The following is a 23,343-nucleotide window of genomic DNA, read 5'->3' as shown; positions in this document are numbered from 1 at the left end:
TTGCCATGAACCGAGATCGCACCGTTGCCCTTCAGCCTGGGCAACACAGCAAGACTCTGGCTCAAAAAAAAAAAAAAGTAAACCTCAAACATTTAAACCATAATTCTTCATACTGTATTAAGATTTCTCAGCACAAGTAAATAATAATCTTGTTCTCTTATTTATTTGAATTAAGTAGTTGTAAGAGCAATAAAATTTATATGTAGCTGCAATTTTCTCGCCTTTTTTTTTTTTTTTGGAGACAGAGTCACTCTGTCTCCCACGCCAGAGTACAGTGGTGCAATCTCAGCTCACTGCAACCTCTGCCTCGAGGGTTCAAGGATTCTCCTGCCTCAGCCTCCCACGTAGCTGGGATTACAGGCACCTGCCACCACGCTGGGCTAATTTTTGTATTTTTAGTAGAGATGGGGTTTCACCATGTTGGCCAAGCTGGTTCAACTCCTGACCTCAGGTGAACTGCCCACCTCGGCCTCCCAAAATGCTGGGATTACAGGCATGAGCCACCACACCCAGCCACAATTTTCACTTTGGTTAAAGTAAGTCTTAAATTTCTTTCACATTCCTCAGCTATGAATGTCATTTTTATTTTAATCATCATTTCAATAGCTGAAATTTTGGTCAAGAACATTCAACTTGGCTCTGCCACTAGTAGTTATGTGACCATAGGCACATTAGTTAACTATCATAAGTAACAGAGACTTTCTCTCTTTTTGAAATAAAAATAACAACATCTACACATTATAAGGTTGCCCCAAGGATAAAATTAGAATGTATGTAAAGTCATTTAATGCATTTATCATATAACTCAACTTTCTAAATATAGAAGTTAGTATGAAGATTGGATTCTACCTGAATCCATAATAACACATCTTAATTGTAAATTCCAACAACATGTCTCATTCATTTGGCACTCTTCACTTGCACCTTAGTAAGATCTTTTATATTAGGGGAATATATTGATATTTAATTCTTCTAACTTCTAACTAGTACTTTATCTAGTCTCACTAACCACTTTATATGCTCCCTGAGTATAGACACTCCATCCACATTATATAAATGCTGGAATACAAGAGCTGAAATAAGACAATAAAGAGTGATGTTCCCAAAAAAGGAGGGTATCAGAATCACATGGACATCTGCTCCACTCCCAGCACTTAGGATAAATAGAAATCTAGGCTGGAAAAACATAGGCATATGTTCTTTGAAAAAACTCCCAGGTATCTCTGATGTGCACCTCCTCTTGTAATCTTCCACTTTAACTCTGCATTTTTACCACTCTTTTTTCATTTTGCTGAGGAGGCAGCCAAAGCTCAGACACTCATGTGGCATGCTCCACATGACCTGACAAGACTCTGTGGCAGCAATACAATAACTCTCCTAACACGCAAGGAACATCTCTTGGCATTCACAAGAGGCAATTTCCTCAATGCACTGCACAGAAAATGGTGAGTAGTCTCTTGCCAAAATGCTGACCAGGCACTTGATAAGTACTGTTCACGTAAATGGAAACTGGGGGAAGTTATGCACACTCCAATAGGGGGAGAGTAACAAGAGATCCTGGAGCAATCGGCGCTCTATAAGCTCTCAAAACTAACCGGCCTGCACCCACTTGTACAGGGTAAATCCCATACTAATGTCATCAAAAACAGATATGATCCTCTTGATAAAAGACACTATCGTCTATACAGTCTTCTGCCTAAAAAAGCAAATAAAAAATCTGCATGATCTTTAAATCCAACTACTAATTTATAAGAATACATGGACACAAAAGGACAAAAGAATAAAGGAAACACCACTATAAAGATGCAATGAGTAAAATGAAAAAACAGTTTCTTCAACAAATAATTTTTAAGAGAAAAAAAGATGATATGGAGGAGGGACCAGCAGATAGAGAAAAAGAAACTTAAAACACATAGTTTTTTTTAAAAAAGCCATATTGTTAGAGATGAAAAATTGCATGATAAAAGTATAAATAAACAAACCTAAGCCAGGATAATGGCTGCTTGTGGAGGATGGGCGGGAACTGTGTTTGTGACAGGGTCCACAGAAGGTAGCTGGCAGAGTCCTGTTTCTGCCCTAGATAATGGTTATAAGGTTATGTACCTTTTCAACTTCAAAGAAGAACCACTTCACACCTACCAGGATTACTAGAATAAAAGATAATAACAAGTGTTGGCAAGGATGTGGAGACAATAGAAACACCATACTCTGACATTAGGAACAGAAAATGGTGCCGCCACCTTGGAAAACTGTCTGACAACTCCTCAAATGACTAAACATACTTATCATAAGATTCAGCAATTCCACTCCAAGAAAAATTCAATGATATTTCCACAAAAGAACTTGCACACAAATGTTCACAGCAGCATTATTTATAATAGCCAAAAAGTAGAAACAACCCAAATGTCCAACTGATGAACGGATAAAGAAAGCACTCTGTGTGTGTGTATATATATATGCACACATACATACATACACAGATACACACACACACACACACACACACAATGGGCTATTATTCAGCAATAAAAATAAATGAAATACTGATACATGCAACAACATGGGTGAACCTTGAAAGCATCATGCTAAGCGAAAAAAGCCAGTCACAATGGACCACATATTTTATAATTCTATTCATACAGAATGTCCACAATAGGCAAATTTATACAAACTAAAAGATTAGGGGTTGCTTACGACTTGGGGAGATGGAGTGCTGCAGGTGATAGTTAAGGGATGCAGGGGTTCTTTTCCAGTGCCGTAAGATGTTTAAAACTGATTCTTGAAATCATTGCACAGTTCTGTAAATATACTAAAAAACTCTGAATTGTATATTTTAAATAAGTAAACCGTACCACATGTGAATATTTCAATAAAGCTGTCCCCAAAATGGTTATTAAACCACACATTCGTTTGATGCAATTTCCTATATCTGTATTATATTTCACAATAAAAAGCTTAAGAAGGAAGAAGGCATGGGAGAGAGGGAGGGAGAAGGGGAAGCAAGGAAAGAGGGAGGGAAGAAAGGAAGAAAAGAAGGAGGGAGAGAGGGAGGAAGGAAGAAGGTGCAAAAAGAAGCTAGCAGGAATCTGATTTAATTTCTTGCTGCAAAGGAAGTTATCATCTAATACATCTATTCTATTCCAGGCACTTTTCTAGGTAAAATAGATGTGAACCTAACTTCATGGAGCCACGAAAATATAGATTAGGTATACAAAAAAACTAACAAATAAATCTACATTACAAACTTTGATTACTACTATGGAAGAAAAATACAGAGAACTCTAAGAGAGAATAACAATAGGAACTGTATTTAAATTGAATGACTATAAGAGGAGTCTGAGGATATGAAAAATAGAGCTGATGCCCAAAGATGAGAAGAAATTAAATTAATGAGGACAAATAAGGTAAAACCATTCCCAATAGAAAAAAAATGGAATCTACAAAGAAAAGAACATGGCACCCTTGATGAGCTGAGATAAGGCCAACATAACTAAAAGAGAATGAGCCAGTGGCATGAGATCAGTCTGCAGAGACAGTCATGGGCCAGCTTATGTAATGTCTTTTTGGATAATGTTAAGCATTTTATTCTGTCATCATTCTTAGTTCAACAGAAAGCCACTGAAGGCTTTCTTCAAGCAAGAAAGTGAGCTTATCTGATTTACATTTTTTAAGTCACTAAGGTTGCTAGGCAAACTGATTAAGTATCTGCTAATGTAGGAGAGATGAAAAATTATACGATGGTGATAGCCACAGAAGAAAAAAGAAGTAGAAAGATTCTAAGTACACTCTGAAGATGATACTGGTAGCAAAGCTGTTAGATTAGATTAGATGGGGGGATGAAGAACTGGGTGGTATCAGCAATAATTTTCAGGTATCTCCCTTTGGCAAAAGGATGGATTACTGAGGCAATCAAGTCTAAGGTAGAAATGGTTAGGGAAGAAAAATGAGAAGCTATCAGAGTTTTGTTTTGGAAATGTTTGATTTAAAATGCCTGAAGGCTATCCTACTGAAGCTGTCAAGTAAGCAGCAGGGTATACAAATCTGAAGTGCAGAGGAGAACTGGGCTACAGATGCCAGCTTAGGACTTCTTGGGATCTGAAAGGTATTGAAAATCTGAAAATACTCATATTTTATACATTAAGAAGTATGGAATATATTGATGTTTATAGCATCCTAAAGTCACAGAACACACATTTAATTTGCTCGTAGTAACACCTATGAGTAGGTATTAAAATTACTTTTAATGATGAAAAATTAGTAAAATATTTCCTTGTATTTTACTATAGTATACTTCTACGTCATCTATAATAACTGAGAAACAACTCTATCAAAAGATATGTTTTTAAAAGCTTATCTAACAAATTACTAAAGGAGCTAAAATTTTACAACTTTTTCCCCTCAATATACTATACCTTTCCTCCACTGATTCTCTGTAACTAATCTGCCTGCAAAATGGGTAATCAGTAAATCAGTAAATCAGTGTATAAAGTTCATGTGGGGGTATACAGAAATGGGAAGTAGCTCACCCATTCTCCACTAAGTTATTTCAACTTTCCTCTCTGGAGGGCCCATGAAAGAACATGGCAGCAATATAGTATCAAACTACCACAGATGCTAGAGTTCCACTTGCTATAAAACCTCACTTAATTTTTCTAATCTGATTCTAATCTATAAAATTTGGATAATACTATACCTTTTGGGTTGTGAGGTTTAACAGATAATTAAAATATATATATTTGTCCCAATAATAAAAATATTTATACATACACACAGTGTCTGGCATACAAACATTTAAAATGGGACTATTCAAAAAATAACAGATGCTGGCGAAGTTGTGGAGAAAAAGGAACGCTTACACACTGCGTTCCTTTTTAGTGGGAGCGTAAATTAGTTCAATCGTGTGGAAAACAGTATGGCAATTCCTCAAAGACCTAAAAACAGAAATACCATTTGAACCAGTAATCCCATTACTGGGTGATACGGTTTGGATCTGCGTCCCCAACCAAATCTCATGTCATATTGGAGGGGCCTGATGGGAGGTGACTGAACCATGGGGGCGGATTTTCCCTTGCTGTTCTCCTGATAGTGAGTTCTCACAAGATCTGATGGTTTAAAAGCATGTGGCACTTCCCCATTTGTGCTCTCTCTCTCTCTCTCTCTCCTGCTCCACCATGGTAAAGATGTGTTTCCTTCCTCTTCACCTTCCGCCATGATTGTAAGTTTCCAGAGGCCTCCCAGTCATGCTTCCTGTTAAGTCTGCAGAACTGTGAGTCAATTAAACTTCTTTTCTTCATAAATTACCAGTCTCAGGGAGTTGCTTTTTTTTTTTTTTTTTTGAGACAGTCTTGCTCCTTCGCCCAGGCTGGAATGCAGTGGCGTGATTCTTGGCTCACTGTAACCTCTACCTCCTGGGTTCAAACAATCCTCCCACCTCAGCCTCCCAAGTAGCTGAAATGATAAGTGTGCGCCACCATACCCAGCTAATTTTTGTATTTTTAGTAAAAATGGGGTTTCACCATGTTAGCCGGGCTGGTCTCAAACTCCTGACCTCAAGTGATCTGCCTGCCTCAGCCTCCCAAGTGCTGGGATTACAGGCGTGAGACACTGTGTCCAGCCGCAGGTAGTTCTTATAGCAGTGTGAGAATGGACTAATACACTGGGGAATATAAATCGTTCTGTCATAAAGACACATGCACACGTATGTTCACTGCAGCACTATTTACAATAGCAAAGACATGGAATAAACCTAAATGCCCATCAGTGATAGACTGGATAAAGAAAATGTGTTACATACATGGAATACTATGCAGCCCTAAAAAGGAACAACATTATGTCCTTTGCAGCAACATGGATGGAGCTGGAGGCTATTACCCTTAGAAAACTAATGCAGCAACTAATGTAGGAACAACCAAATACCACATGTTCTTACTTATAAGTAGGAGCTAAATGATAAGAACACATGGACACATAGAGGGGAACAACACATACTGAGGTCTATGAGCATGTGGAGGGTGGGAGGAGGGAGAGGATGAGGAAAAATAACTGATGGGACTAGGTCTAATATTTAGGTGACGAAATAATCTGTACAACAAACCCTCATGACACAGTTTACCTATATAACAAACCTGCACATGTACCCCTGAACTTACAATAAAAGTTAAATTTTTTAAAAAAGTAAAAATTTAAAAAGTAAAACGAGACTATTTTAAAACATTTTGATTGGGAAGGCATAGTGATCTTTATTAAGGAAAACTGCATAAATTGTTAAAATATGAACACAAAGAAATTGTCATGAAATACAACTTGATAGGAAAGAGTATCACTAGTATCTGCTGCAATCCACTCTATTCCACTAGCTCCAATATCTATTTGTTCTTTCTTCATTAAAAATACTATTAAATCTTTCTACTACTGGCAGCAATATTTGGAGAATGAGTTGTACTTTCTCTCAAACATTGCAATAAAACTTCCTAACTAACTGTCCTTTCCAAGACAGGGTTTTTAAGAATGTTAAACATCAGACCTTTGTACTGAAATTAATCACCTGTCATCTAATTTAACAGAATTAAAAATGGGTGATTTACCATTTCCTGTAACTTTCAAATATACAAACTGTATTAAAAAGAAAGTAGTTTTCTAGTGCATACATTCGAAACATTCTGAAGTACTACATATTCTTAAAGAAAAAATACTCAGATCAATAAAAGGCAAATTTATAAGTGCTGCTCCTCCAACATTCCACAAGTATTTATTGAATATTATATATTCAATAATAAATATTAGGTGCCAGGCATTGTTTTACACTATAGGAAGTCAGCAATGAACAAAACAAACATAAATCCCCAGCCTCAAGAAGTTTACTAGATATTCTAGACCATTATATTTTAGAAGTCTGACACACACACACACACACACACACACACACACACACAATTAGAAATCTACCCTTCAAATCAAACAAAGTCAGCCTCAAAAGCCTAATTAACAACCTGTGACAAAAACACTGTAAATGCATGAAGGAAAGAAAAAAAGGCTTCTGAAAAATAAAAAAAAAGGCCAGGTGCAGTAGCTCACGCCTGTAATCCCAGCACTTTGGGAGACCAAGGCGGGTGGATCATGAGGTCAGGAGGTCAAGACCATCCTGGCTAACACAGTGAAACCCTGTCTCTACTAAAAAAATACAAAAAATCAGCCAGGCGTAGTGGCGGGCACCTGTAGTCCCAGCTACTCGGGAGGCTGAGGCAGGAGAATGGCATGAACCTGGGAGGCGGAGCTTGCAGTGAGCCTAGATCACGCCACTGCACTCCAGCCTGGGCGACAGAGCAAGACTGTCTCAAAGAAAAAAAAAAAAAAAAGAAAGGAAGAAAAAAAGAAAAAAAAATCCAAGCCAATATCATTTATAAAAGAATATAAATTATTCTTATTTTTAATATACTCTTTTAAAAGATAACACTGGCGAGGTGTGGTGGCTCACGCCTGTAATCCCAGCACTTTGGGAGGCCAAGGCCGGCAGATCATGAGGTCAGGCGACCCAGACCATCCTGGCTAACATGGTGAAACCTCATCTCTACTAAAAATACAAAAAATTAGCCGGGCATGGTGGCAGGTGCCTATAGTCCCAGCTACTCAGGAGGCTGAGGCAGGAGAATGATGTGAACCTGGGAGGTGGAGCTTGCAGTGAGCTGAGATCATACCTCTGCACTCCAGCCTGGGCAACAGAGCAAGACTCCATCTCAAAAAAAAAAAAAAAAAAAAAAAAAAAAGATATTACATGTCAGACAATGAGAAGTTATTTTTTAAAGCCATGTAAGTTTTGGGTAATAATAAACCACAATTCAAAAAGAACCTGGGGACTACTAATTATTAATTCTATAATTCAGGATATAAAGAAATTAACAGAGATAACAGCAGTCACCATTACACCATTATTATTTGCTGAGTATCTGCAATATGACAATCAGTGTCTTAGCTATTTTACATATATTACCTCTAATACTATACAATCTCAGTGTTGTTAGTTTCATAAGTAAATTTTTTAAATGAACTAAATATTAATAATATGGTTATACAGGAAAGTAGGCCCATTTTGTAAAGATATTAGTAGTTAAGAGGAACTTTTTTTTTTTTTTTGAGCCAGGGTCTCACTCTGTCCCCCAAGTTGGAGTGTAGTGGCACAATCATGGCTCACTGCAGCCTCGACCTCCCAGGCTTAAGTGATCCTCCCACCTCAGCCTCCCAAAGAACTGGGATAACAGGCGTAAGCCACCATGGCAGGCTGAGGAACACATTTTAAGAGAAACATAATTGCTGCCAAACTTGAGTAGTAAAACAGATAATTCTTTCCAAGATATTAAGTAATTTATCATCTCAGCTATTTTGAAACACATCTTAGTTTCTGTTTCTTCCAAATTACCAACTAAAGGTTTAAGACAATAACCAACTAGAAGTGGTGAAAACAAGCACTGGATCACAAACCAACAGAAGACCAAACACATCTCTGACACTCTCTGGATAAGTGAGTTTAGGCACACATTTCTCTTGAGGCCTTAATCTCTTCACCAATAAAAAGTAGGCATCATAATGCCAGTGTAGGTAATGCAAACTTCCTGTGAGATCCTGTGAAAATACTTGTCAAAGTGTTCATAATAAGAAATCATTAGATAAGCCCTATGAGCTCTTTCAGCTCTAAAATTATAGTACGGTCATGTATCACTTAACAACAGGGAGATGTTCTGCAAAATGCATCATTAGGTGATTTTGTCACTGTGAAAACATCACACATAGAGTGCAGTTACACAAATCTAGACGGGATAGCCTACTATGCACCTAGGCTGGGTGGTATAGCCTATTGCTTCTAGGCCACGAACCTGCTCAGCATGCTACTCTACTGAATACTGTGGGCAACTGGAGCACAATGGTAAGTATTTGCGTTATCTAAACACAGAAAAGGTATAGTAAATGGTATAAAAGATAACAAATGGAACACCTGTATAGGGCATTTACCATGAATGGAGCTTGCAGAACTAGAAGTTGCTTTGGGTGAGTGTGCCAGTGTGTGAGTGAGTGGCGAGTGAATGGGAATAGGACAGGACATTACTGAACATTACTGTAGACTTTAGAAACACTGTACACTTAGGCTCTACTACATTCATCTTTTAAACTTTCTTCAATAATAAATTAGCTTCTTAACTAACATTTTACTTTATAAACTTCGTATTTTTTTACTTTTTTGACTTCTGTGATAACATTAGCTTAAAACACAAACACACTGTACAAACATCTATATAAAAAATTTTTCTTTCTTTACATTCTTGTACTATAAACTTTTGCATTTTATTTTATGCTTTTACTTTTTAAACATTTTTGTTAAAAACTAAGACACAAATACAAACATCAGCCTAGGCCAACACAGGGTGAGGATCATCAATATCACCGTCTTCTACCTCCACATCTTGCCCCACTGGAGGGTCTTTAGGGATGGTAACACTCATGGAGCTGTCATCTCCCATGGTAAGAATGCCTTCCCCTGCAACGCCTGAAGAACCTGCCTAAGGCTGTTTTATGATTAACTTTTTTTTTAATAAGTACAAGGAGTACTCTCTAAAATAATGAAAAAAAGTACAGTACAGTCAAGCCCCCCATATCCACAGGTTCCACATCCTCTGATTCAACCAACCGTGGATTGGAAATACAGCATTTGAGGGATATAGAATCTGCAGATACAGAGGCCTGACTTTTCATATCAGCAGGTTCTACAGGAAAAGAAACTGAAGCAGTGAAAAAGATTAGGTTATTTGATTTTCCCCCAAGACAGGAGTATGATTTGATTCCCCCAGAAGACAAAAGTATGATTTGATTCCCCCACAAGACAAGAGTATGATTTGATTCTCCAGTGTAGGTCAAGACTCTTGTGAAAGTCAAACAGAGAAACAAATGTTACCACCTCGCAGAGGCAGTTCCTAAGTATCACTGATATTCATCTGGATGAAACTGTCTAATATCCTTGCCATGGATCCACGCTTTTCCTGCTAAGTAACAAGACAGTAAAACAATGGTACTTAAAACCCAGGGTCAACAGGCACATTTCTTCTTGGAGCATCAGTAACCTCAGATTTGGGGAAGAATTTTTTTTTTAATATTAAGCCAAAAAGTGATATATTATGAACAATAATACAAAATTCACAAGATTTATAAAGATAAAATATGAAATTCAAAGATATATATATATATAATGTTTCTAGGAGAATTCCTTGAGCTATATTCCCAGACCCCCAAGAGGGCTGGGTATATTCTCTATAATTATTTTTCTTTTAGGATAAGGTTGATACACAGTAAAATATAAAAATCTTCAGCGACAGCTCTATGAATTCTTACTAATGCATACAGACACATAGTGTATATGAATACACTCAGATGAAGATACAAAAAATTCAAAGTTCATTCAGCTTTGACCTTAAAGGTATTTCCGGGTAAAAATGTTTGAGAAGCCCACCATAGTTAAGCCAATTTGCATTACCTGTTCTTGTCCCTGGCGACTGTAAAACTTGACGCTTAACATCCTTAATAATCCCAGTGTCTTCGGTACCTGCGAAATAAATGCATCATATGAAGAAAGATTACTGAAATGACTTATCATTGTAAAATGTCCTTTTATAATGAAACGAAAACTATAGCAAATCTAGTATTTTTTTAAATGATTAAAGAAAATCACCAATAAGGTGTCAAGGATCTTGGTGAGATTCTGCTTTTGTTTGGAAAAAAAAAAATCCACCAAGTGGTACAATCTTACAAATTACATCCATGATCAAATGCTTTTTTAAATATATAACCAGTAAAGTTTATGCAAATCAGAATCCACCGCAAGCTCTTCTCAAGTAAGGCTGCCCAAGGTTGTCATTTTATCCTAACATCAGTATAGAAAACGCTATAACTTCCAAAAGAAATTTCATCTATTAACAATTGATTCTATGCTTGAAAAACACCAAAAAAGACTTTATCTTTAGAAATCAGTGTATAAAATAATTTAATATAACACATGACAATTTTTGTCTTTAGACTTAGAAACTATATTTTTTTAATGGAAAAGAACACTGTTGAGGATGTAGGGAATCTGGAACCCTCATACACTATTGATGGGAACATAAAACCATACAGCCACCGTGGAAGAAGTTTGTGGTTCCTCAAAAACTTAAACATAAAACTAACATATGACCCAGCAATTCCATCTGAGATCTATACATAGAAGAATTGAAAACAAGCATTCAAACAAATGTTTGTACATGAATGTTCAAAACAACAATATTCACAATAGCTAGAACTTCTGAGTTGAAAACATTAGGGATGGCCTTGATACACATCTCCAAATACTTCTTCCAAAAAAATCAAGAACAAGAAAGGGAGATAAATCTACACAAAAACCACGCTCTCCGCTTAGGCTAACATAGAGAATAACCCAAACTTTACAATAACTGTAAGCAAAAAGAAAGACATCACCAAATCCCAGTGTGTCATCTCCATTGCTCCTGCTAAAACCTATGTCCCCACTCACCCCATTGTGACCTGCCACAAGGTGTGGTGGTGAGCAAAAGCAAATTGAAAAACACCCAGGGAGGACAGAGGGGAGCTAGCAAAAATAGCTACGGTCCATCTAAAACCAAAACTACCACCAAAAAGACTAAGTCCACTCTGAGTGAAAATACTATAAAAGCATCCAGGTTGATCAGACCTGGCCTACAGGGAAGGGACCTAAGTGTGGGCATGATGTGAAGAGGCAGGCTTCCAAACACAGAGCTTCTGAGGGAGACAAATGGCAAACAGGAAGAAGTGCCTTTTGCCAAAGGGGTGGTAAAGGGGAAAGGAAGCAAAGGGGCAAATGTAGTGTGCAGCAAGACAACAGACAATCACAACATCAGAGGATCCACGCCCCCTCCTGCCACCAAAACAAAACCAAAAATATCTACTAAGGTATTTGAACTTTGCTATACTGACAAAAGAAGGCACCATTAACCTACAAATCTTGTAAAGTATTCCAATATCATAAAAATGAACAAGAAAGAGATTCACAAATAGTTTGCAAACATGAGAAGACGAAAGTCAACACGTGTCAACAAAGGGAAATTATGGCTGAAAAAACAACCATGAAGCAAAAGAAAACTTTAACATAGCACTCCAAAAAGAATTAAATATAGTCAGACAAGCATTTGAGAATGTGGACAACTTGAAAAACCACCTTAAATCAAAAATTCAGTAACTGAAAATAGAACTGGACAAGAAGAGTGAAAAAGAGTTAATAATAAAAAGCTCAATAAATTCAGGAAAGAAATATAAGAAAAAGACAACATTATCTAAAAAATAAAGAATAAATTATAAGGTACTCAAGGATAATTTAATAAGGGGCTTTAAAGGAAGACATGAAAACAATGAAAAAATGAAAATGAGTTAAAAAGTGAAAAGGAAATGAGATAAAAGGGAGAGGTAAAAAGAGTAAAGAAAAACTACTGGAAAGAGAATATAGTAAAAAGCAGTAACATTTGGATTGCCAGAGAATCTGAAGAAGATAAACAAAACCAAAGTAGAGAATATTTAAAATTATAATCCATGAAAACTTTACAGAAACAGAAAATGGAAAAAATAGAAATAGAAAAAAATCTGAATCTACACACTAAAAGAACCAATGCATACCCAGGAAATTTAAACTCAGCATGATCAACTCCAATATCCTAGGAAGCTATCAGATTTCAAAGATAAAGAAAATAAAGACCTGCCAGAAAAACTGACTAATAACACGAAGGGTAAATAATTTGATTACATCAGACTTTTAAAATCTCACATACAAAGCAAAACAAGAGTAGCATTTTTTAAAAGTTTAATGAAAGAAAAGGAGAACCAAGGATTTTATATCCAGACAAGTTTTCCCTCAAATATGAAGGTTATGGCAAAACAGTTTTGAACATAAAATACAAAAACTTAAGAAACTCATCACCTATGAGCCCTTTTCAAAACTTACTAGAAAATAACTTCATCCAACCACAAGAACGACTGGGAAAACTTTAGCAAAAGAACTGAGTAAGCATTTTAAAATACATAAATAGATGACTAAAGAAAGCTGGGAACGAAAGTAGACACCAATGTACAAATATTATGTATGTGACAATGCAGAAACAAAACAACAAAAAGAGAAAGAGGAAAGCAGAATAAGCTGATTTTTATATAAGCAATTAGTGGAAATGAAAGAATACCAAGAAAACAAACTCATAAAATGCTGGAAGACATTGATAACATCAATAAGAATAGTTTCCGTGAAATGATGGAAGCAAATCTCCATTCGAGTTAATTCAAGAGAGAATGGAAGGAGAGGAATTGGAAACAAGTACAGACAACTCTTGAGCATTGTAAGGAAAGGAAAGAAATGGGATGGTAGCTAGAAGGCAAAGTGGAGTCTGAAGAGGTTTTGTGAAGGGAAAGATAAAAGCATGCCATATGCTGATAAACCTAAGAGATAACAAAATTCCTGATGTAAGAGGAATATCCTTCAAGAAACAAGAGTGGGAGATCTAGGGGACAAACACAGGGCTTGGCCTTAGCCTGAGCAAGGACAGTTCCTCTGTCTGAACAAGAGAAAAGTTACAGCACACAGGCACAGCTGCTGGCAGCGTGTGGGATCCTACAGAAGTATTCCTTCTGATTACTTCTATTTTTTCAGGGAAATAGGATTTCTCATGGAAATAGGATTTCAAAAAGTCTATGTTCTTTCCACAACAACATTCTATATTGAAAAAGCAGCAGCAACAGCAGCAATAATAAAAATTCAGTCAACTTTGTTCATTCTTACAGTTTTCCAAAATTTTGATCTTAAAAACACACATAATGATAAATAACACTGCAGATCATCTTACAGTTTATCAGTTTATTACAGTTATACAGTTTATTAGTTTTCCTAATACCTGGAGCAGTGATAAAATGCTGAATAAATGAATAAATAAAACTATCTCACATAGATGACACTAACATTAATTTGGAAACTTGGGTCAATGCACATATTGAATTTTGCATAGTCTGTTTTACAACCTAGCAGCCTTGTGAGAGACTATGATGTATGTGTCAGCAGCATTTTTCAGTCAATACCTACACCAAGACAACAGCAACCTTAAACAAACAGTAAGAGGAGGTTCGATGAGAACAATATCTGCCACCTGACAAAAGGAACTAATCCCATAACCTCAAATTACTTTGAGGTAAGGGAAGGCTATGCAGAATGATTGTAAGTTTAGCTGCAAGACACAGCCACTAACATAATTAAAATACACTTGCAGCATTTCAAGAAGTTAATCATACAGCAGAGCATTCAATTTACAATTCAATATTTTTCCCACTTATTTCGTCAGCGCATAAGCAATTTTCTTTTAAAAGACTTCAATACCGAAGCCTCAGGCCACAAGGAGATCAGGACCATACATAGCAGAGTAGATTCCAATACTTCAGTAAGGTGCAAAGGGAAAGCACAGGAGAATTCAAAGAAACTAAGGTGAAAAAAGGTTCCCTGGTATGTGACTTGCCACTTGCTTGCCCACTGGGTCCCAAACAAACACTTGATTACACCAAACCAAAAGGGACTTTCACCACTTACCCACGTTATCTCTCCTTATATCCTCTATACACATCAATTTTCCTTTTTTCCTCAACCCTATTTTGACAAATTTCAAAGCTACAGAAAAGCTGAAATGATTGTACAATGAAACACGAGTATACCTCTCACCTGGCTAGACCAGTTATTAACATTTTGTCACATTTGCTTTATCTCTATTTGTGTGTGTGTCTATGTATACAGACACACATACTTTAAAATTTTTTTTTTTTACTGAATCATTTGAAAACAAGGTGCAGACTTGGCCAGGCGTGGTGGCTCACACCTGTAATCCTAGCACTTTGGGAGGCCAAGGCAGGCAGATCACCTAAGGTCAGGAGTTCAAGATCAGCCTGCCAACATGGTGAAATCCCATCTCTACTAAAAGACAAAAATTAGCCAGGGATGATGGGGGGTGCCTGTAATTCCAGGTAATCAGGAGGCTGAGATGGGAGAATTGCTTGAACCCGGGAGACAGTGGTTGCAGTGAGCCAAGAAAGCTGCAGACATCATGCTTACTTTAGACAGCTGAGAGAAACTTCAAACTCTAAGATCTGCCCTGAAACATCTCGCATATAAAACTACAAGCTGGATATGACCTAAATCAGAGAGATAAACATAGCTAAATTCCTACAGATATGAACTAATGTGTCCAGTATGTATGAGTACCTTCTACCTCACTTTACTTTTTATAGATTATGGGATAATCATCATAGCATATATTAGTGCCACTGATATGGACAGAATTTCATGGGGTGGCGGGTGCAGAACAGAAACTAGATCTGGCCCATCTCATGCCTCTATTTTCAGTTATTATGCTCTACTGTGCCTTAGGCTCCTTATTTGTGAAATGTGGCCAATAATACACCAACTGTTCTCCTTACTAGGTCCTGCAGAGAGAATAATGGGCTGGTAGACTAGGTAGATGGATAATAAACGGAAGGAAAGGCATATGCACAGTACTGCATAAGCTGTTCTACACGTACAAACTGGTTTAATGTCTGATTCCATATAAACCAGTAAGTTGACTTCATTTAAAGAAAAAGAAAGTACTACTTTGCTGGGTTAAATCACAATCACACACTGCAGTATATATTAAATGCTAAAAATAACATTCACAGAGGATTACTATTATTGCTAAAGATTTCTTTTCAAAAGTACATCTTCATTAGTTTATTTTCAACACTAAAATCTTTAATTGTTGTTTTAGAACATAATTTGAAATCAATATATTTTTTGGCAAATTCATTATCAAAATGAACACATAACATGTTTGATTATGTTGTGTTTCAACTTAATTTCTAGATTTCTTTCCTCACTGAAAAAATATCTGAGTGCCCACTAGGTAACATGGTAAACCCAAGCTGCATAATTTTGGCCAAGTGCTCACTTTCTTTTTTTTTTTTTTTTTTTTTTTGAGATGGAGTCTGGCTCTGTCACCCAGGTTGGAGTGCAGTGGCACAATCTTGGCTCACTGCAACCTCCGCCTCCCAGGTTCAATAGATTCTCCTGCCTCAGCCTCCTGAGTAGCTGGGACTACAGGTGCACACCACCACGTCTAGCTAATTTTTATATTTTTAGTAGAGACAGGGTTTCACCATGTTGGTCAGGCTGGTCTTGAACTCCTGACCTCACGATCCACCCGCCTCAGCCTCCCAAAGTGATGGGATTACAGGCGTGAGCCACCACGACTGGCCCAAGTGCTCACTTTCATACAGTTTACACAAATAACTAAGACATGCAAGACTGCAGTGTGGCCAGGACGGTAAACATAATTAGTATTTACCAATACCTAGTTTTTCACACCTTTCTGGACACACAGAAAACTATTTCCCAGCCCCCTTGAAGCTAGGAGGGGCCATAATACAATAAATGAACTGTAAGTAGAACCAATGTCACTTCTGGTCTAGGACAGTAAAAAGTTCCACCTTTTACCTCTCCCTTCCCTTCCTAAGACCATAAACTGAGATAGTGGGATCTCAAAAGGTCACCACTCTCCATGGATCTTTTAGTCATCACTTGAAACAAGCTGCCCAGGAGAGTCATGATCTCAATAGCAGGCTTTGCCACAAAATAAGGAAAAAATCTGTATATGATAAGCCACAGAAATTTCAGGACTTTGCATTTGCTCATTTGATTGTTTGAATTATCAAAATAGAACCTAGCCTATGCTGACTACCACAGCCCCAAGGACTGCCTGACACAAAATAGAAGCTCAATAAATAAGTATAGAATGAATGGATGGATGGATGAATAGTCCATATAAATATGGAACAATATGGAAATCTGGACTCTAATTCCACTATTTGCTAGCTGGATGATCAGGGCAACTTACTTAACTACACCTCACCACCTCATCAACAGACTCGGGCCAGTAACAATATTTACCTCAAAGGGTTACTTAGAATTAAATGAGTTAGAGCATATAAAAAACACTCCAAATAGCTGCCAACACATTAAAAAGTGCTTAATACATGTTTTCATCATTTGCTAAATAAGCAAATACAAGGAATGAGACTACTGTTAGGTTGTTTTTCTAATATCTGAAAATGTCACTACTAAAAATTATTCCAAGTTAAATACAATATGCCTCAGTTGAATTTATTTGAGAGAAATAAAATTATACCAGCATTAATTCACTGTCCTCATTTAAGACGAAATTATTTCTTCCTCTATATCTTACAAAGGACTTATTTGTCTAAGACAAATAGCATAGTGAAATGACACATAGCAAAGTGAAGTGCCATAACTCATACTTACTGCAGTAACCCTGTCTCCACCATTAGTAACCTGCTTGTAATACGGTGATCCTGAAAGAACTCTCCAGGCAGAAAGGCCACAGCTAGAAGCTTTTGACATGCCTACTTCAGCAGTTTCACATCCACCAACAAGTAGAAGTCTAAAAAGGAGAAAAATTTTTAAAAATCGATACATTGCAAATATAAATAAGAGCAAAACAAAGAGAGCAGAAACAGTCACCTTGAGAAAGAAAATTTACCAAGTACTATTAATATATGTTAAACCTAGAAGGTAAATATTTCAGAGGAAACAATCAAAAGAAAACCAAACTGTTTTTCAATTAGAATTTCACCATATACTAAGGCTTAAATATTCAGGCACCTGAAATGCAGGTGGAAACTTAGAAATGAAGAAAAAATTTAAGGCTAGCAACTGAATATATAAAAAAAAAAAACTGTTTGTATCAACACCAATAAACTTTAATAGATGTGTAGCCTCACCCAGATACATTATGTATTAATTATGGCAATCTATCTGATGCAATGAGGGAGCCATTACAGAATGCTAGAAAGAAATGACACCCAGGAGAAACTGAATGGGAAAGAACCACAGAGCAATAATTATACAAAAATAAGACTGGTTGGTAGTTTAGCTGCACACTATGATTGGTTCATTTTTCTGTTTGTTACACAACATTCATAACCGGAGGCCAGTTACCAACAGGGCAAACAGCCTAACATATACTAAAAGTTAAAAGACATTACTGTGTATATATAAACAAATCACTTTGTTTATACCACTTTGTTTATACCACTATATAAAGAAAGCTAATTAATAACGAAACCCCAACAGTCACAATTTTTAAAGCTGTGTTCAGTACTTCTGGCAGGGATCTGTATAACAGACATCATAATTATCTGTCTAAAGAAAGAAAAAAAGTCTGAAAGTTCCGTTTACCTCCTTCTTGGCCATACTCACAGAAAAACCAAATCTTGAAAAATTTATGTTTCTACATAGAAATTGAAAGGTCAAAAAAACACTTCATAAAGTTATTTAGAGTTGGCATATCAGACTAACTCAGTTACAATTTATGTCAACTAAAGCTAACTTTAAATGTTATAAAATAAATATCAGTACCTCGTGACATAACACCATGAGCTCTCAATACGGACCCTTCAAGACCAGTGGAGGTGTATGCCCAAGAGTAGTCAAAATGCACTATATTATTGTAGAAAGCAATACCTGCCTTCTGCTAATTTTGTTCACCTTGTGTGGCAGGCAACACAATGGCCCCCAAAAGATGTCCGCATCCTAATTGCTGCAGTGTGTGTGTATGTTCTATTACATGGATTTAAGGTTGTAGATGGAATTAGGGTTGCTAACCAACTGATTTGAACTTACGGAGAATATCCTGAATTATTCAGGTGGCCCTGAAGTTATCACAAGGATCCTTAAAGGTAGAAAGGGGCACAGAAGAGTCAATGTCAGAGTAACGTAATGTGACACTCAACTGGCCACCGCTGCTTTGAAGGTAGAAGAGGCCACAAGCCAAGGAATCTGGGGAGCTTCTAAAAGCCGGAAAAGGCAACAAAATAGATTCTGCCCAAGCCTCCAGAAAGGAACACAGCCCTGAGGACATGTTTGATTTTAGCCCAGTGAGACCCATTTCAGACTTCCGATCTCCAGAACTGCAGGGTAAGTTTGTGTTATGTCACCAAGTTTGTGATTCATAGAAAATGAATATACACCTTTTTTCTTTCCCAGTCCCAAGACTCAGATGACCTGTCACATTCTAATGCCACCAAAAGCCCTCTTCTCATTTGACAACTCACTTTCTAAAGTGTTTCTGAACTAAGCTAACAATAACAATTAAAGAACTCATCTCTACCATATAGTCTTAGATCTAAATTTTTCAAAACTGTACAAAATCCTTCTAGGTTTAATTATGGAATGTAGCCCAACTCAAAATCTCAAAAACCATAAAGTAATTCAAATGCACTTTCTTCACAGAAACACAACTTGGGCCTACACACAAAGCCTTTTCCCTACCGCCTTTATATGCGGTTCTAACAAATTTTCATCTCAGCAAATTGGAAGTAAAAAACTTTGAGATGATGCCTTGAAGCAACCTATTTTGGTTGTTCCTACCCTAAGCAAATCCTTAGAGCTAAACGTAATTAACCCTGCTCATCAGGGCAAAAGAGATTGTGGTCCAAAGTCAGGCTAGTAGTATGAGTATTACTTGCCCAGAGCATTCATTCTTCTCAAATGATTCTATTACAGTAAAATATTTCATTAAAAAAGGGGTATATCTAGTGCAGATAAAATCATATTATCCCTCAGAATCTAACTCTCAATTTGGAGAAAACATTGATGAAAAAAGAAAAATACTTTAAACAACACTACAAAGATGCAATCAACAAAAACTAGACAGTGAGAAAATACAAAATAAATGGCCTGGGTTTTTTTTTTTCAGAACCCACATACACACAATCAAAGCAAAACAGCAACAGATAGAAGGAGGATATGGAGAGCAAATCAATGAATTAAAAGAAAACATAGGCTAGGTGCAGTGGCTCACGTCTGTAATCCCAAAACTTTGGGAGGACAAGGTGGGAGGATTGTTTGTGGCCAAGGATTCAAGATCAGCCTGGGCAACATAGTGAGATCTCATCTCTACAAAAAAAAAAATTAGCCAGGTGTAGTCATAGGTACCTACAGTCTCAGCTACTCGGGAGGCTGAGGTGGGAGAACTGCTTGAGGCCCGGAGTTCCGAGGTTGCAATGAGCCATAATCGTGCCACTGAACTCTAGCCTGGGTGACAGAGTGAGTGAGACCCTGTCTAAAAAAGAGGCGGGGGAAGGGGAGAACACAGTCTGGATATTTGAAGATACTGACAGATTACTGTTAATTATTTTGGATGTGCTAATGTTATCATGTTTATATTTTAGAGTCTTTATTTTGTAGAAATACACACTGAGATATTTACAGACAAAATATGCTGTCCAGGATTTACTTCAATATAATCCAGGGAAGGGTGGATAGGGAAATGGCTGGGTATACAGGTAAAATGAGACTGGCCATGAGCTGATTGCTGAAACTGAATAACAGGCACTAAAGAGTCAGTATACTATTCTACTTTTGTACATGCTTCAAATTTTCTATAAATTTCTTTCTCAAAAGTCCATTTGATAGGAAAAAAATCCTCTGAATAAATAGAAACACAAGGTGTAATTTGGAATATCCAAAGTTCAGAATTTAATCACAACGTTTTTTCAATCCAAAAACATGTGATTCATAAAACATACCTTTAAAAACTAGTAACCTTTAAAACAGTAACCTCTATTGAAACTCTATTTGAAAACAATATCACTATTTAAGAATTCAATAAACTATATCAATATCACTAGGAATTCAATAAATTCCCAAAGGCCATTATAAAACAGTTCCTTGATAACTGAAATAATGTCACTTTGATCAATGTCCAATATATATATGTATTAAAAACATATAATATAGTAAACATTAATATATTTATAATATATAATTTCTACTAATTAAATTTATGTTAAGATATGTCTGAAACTTTAAGTTGGCTGACTACTGAAGGAGTTACAGACCTAAGTGATAATCCAGATTTTTTATGTCCTGGGTATTGGAAGACACTTCCTCTCTATGAATTCTAATAGCATAGCCATGCACAGATTAAACTGGCTACAAAAGCTTAAGATCCCCTGAGAACAAAAGGGATTCAGTATCTGTTCCCGGCCTTTCCTCTGTTGATGCCAGACTGAAGAATAAGTGGAAAAGCAGCAGAATGATGAATTATGTGCTGTTCCAATCAGACAGAATAGCAGCTTTAGGACACTGATGCTCCAGTTCTAAGAATGCATATGTGTCCACACATCCAAATAGGCACGGGTGCTCAGGTATGTTTAAAGGGGAAGAAATGAAGATAACTGAATCAACATCTTCACAAAGCAGGCAACTGGCAGCTGCTGAGTGCAGGGCAATGTGCAGGGCACTGAGTGTACAAAGATGAACAAGGCATGTGCTCTGCATTTAAAAGCTCACTCTCTAAAATAGAAAAAAAAAGGAAGAACACATGGGAGCATGAAATTAGTGGCACAAAAGATGACAGACCAATCTGAAGATGATAAGCAAATCTAAATCTACTGGAGGGTTTTTCTTCAGTTATACGTGCCAAGGAGCCAGCCTGGAAAACACGTCTCTACAAAAAATACAAAAATTAGTTGGGCCTGGTGGTGCATGCCTGTAGTCCCAGCTACCTGGAAGGCAGAGGCTGCAGTAAGCCAAGATCGAGCCACCACTTCAGCCTGAGTGATGGAGCAAGACTTTCTTAAAACAAACAAACAAACAAAAACCCCAAGGGGTATCAACCCCAATTCAAGACTCCATTACTTTATTATTTAATAAGACTCACAACGTTGATGAGAACTAATCTACAAGTGATTAAGAAGATAAAAATAAAAGCAGGCTTATGGTGATGATTGGCCAAGTAAATAAACACACTCCATCATGATCACAGTGTTCAGAACAGGCTTCCAGGGCAACACTGGCCAGAAGTCAGGAGAAATAAAGTTCCACTGGTAAAACCATGTAACTTAAAAAAAAAAAGCCAGTCAATGGGAAAGAGAAGAGTCTGAAACTCAGCACAATATACTCAATAAATGTTTGCTGAGGGAATGTGAATTGAAAGTCCACATTTCTCATCAGGAAGCACAGAGTGAAGAGGGTACAAAGAGACCCATCATCTCACTGCTTGTCCTCACCCTATGTTTCAGCAGTAAGATATGATGAGATAAGGTGGGGAGAAGGGAAGGGTCATGGCAATGGAGGCAGGGAAAGGTGGGGTCACACTGATTAAAATGGACAAAACAATGCTAAGCCAAGAATTTGGTATTTTTAAGGAAACATCGAGAAGAAAATTTCAAGCTTGTGAGAGTTATAAGAGATGAATGAAGAGGGAGAGATACTATCTTCTTTGGTGGATATTTTAAACATGCCAATTCCTCTTAATTTACAAATTGAATGCAATTTCACATAAATCCTGTAAGAATTTTTCATGGAACTGAACAAACTGATTTAATTAAACTAGAAAAACACAGAATTCCCATAGGAAAATAAAAATTCTAACAAGAGCCAACTCAGTTCATGCTCATCAATCTTTCACTTATGAGCTGGGCTTTGTGCATCTTGACCTGTAAACATTTTCCTACCCTGCCATCATTAAGACATTCTCGCTTGAATTTGACCATATTAAAATTTAAAACTTCCATCCATAAAATAAAGACTGGGCTTGTAATCCCAGCACTTTGGGAAGCCCAGATGGGCGGATCACCTGAGCTCAAGAGTTCAAGACCACCCTGGGCAACATGGTGAAACCCTGTCTCTACTAAAATACAAAAAATTATCCAGGTGCACCTGTAGACCCAGCTAATCGGGAGAACGAGGCACCAGAATCGCTTGAGCCCGGGAGACAGAGGTTGCAGTGAGCCGAGATCACTCCACTGCACTCCAGCTTGGGCTACGGAGTGAGATTCCATTTCAAAAAAAAAAAAAAAAGAAGCCTGGGAGAAGCTATTTACAACACATAGAACTAACAAAGTATTAGTAGTATTAGTAGGCAGAATTTATAAAGATCTCCCAAAACCAGTTCAAAAGGAAAGTAGACAAAGGATAAGCAACAGCAAATCGCAAAAAAAGAAATCCAAAAGCCAAAAATGCAGATTAAAACAACACAGATTTGCACCAATCACCCTCTAGAATGTTTAGGGGCCTAGTAACTCTTAAAACTATTGGCGAGATTGCAAATTGAAGCAATCATTTTGGAGCAACTTGACAATATCAAATAGCACACAACCAACTGCCCCACAAACTGCTCTAAGGAAACTATAGATAAATTCTTGCACGGGTATATTCATCTTTTGGCCAAAAAAAAAAAGTTTGGTGCGAAACTT

The 23,343-nt window shown here is 37.0% G+C and overlaps 1 protein-coding gene across 1 annotated transcript in view; it reads right to left on the bottom strand.

Annotated features, from left to right (window-relative positions):
- NBAS (NBAS subunit of NRZ tethering complex) overlaps nucleotides 1-23,343 on the bottom strand; it is a 387,713-nt gene that overhangs the window by 318,045 nt on the left and 46,325 nt on the right. The window contains exons 10-11 of the mRNA XM_055254044.2: nucleotides 17,384-17,522; nucleotides 10,517-10,585 (exon numbers count right to left, since the gene is read on the bottom strand). Coding sequence (XP_055110019.2) covers nucleotides 10,517-10,585; nucleotides 17,384-17,522 — 208 coding nt within the window. The remainder of the gene's footprint in view (nucleotides 1-10,516; nucleotides 10,586-17,383; nucleotides 17,523-23,343) is intronic.

The sequence above is a fragment of the Symphalangus syndactylus genome, chromosome 18, assembly GCF_028878055.3.
Source record: "Symphalangus syndactylus isolate Jambi chromosome 18, NHGRI_mSymSyn1-v2.1_pri, whole genome shotgun sequence".
Lineage (NCBI taxonomy): Eukaryota > Metazoa > Chordata > Mammalia > Primates > Hylobatidae > Symphalangus > Symphalangus syndactylus.
Note: the sequence above shows the minus strand (reverse complement) of the source record. Positions and strands in the feature narration are given on the sequence as shown.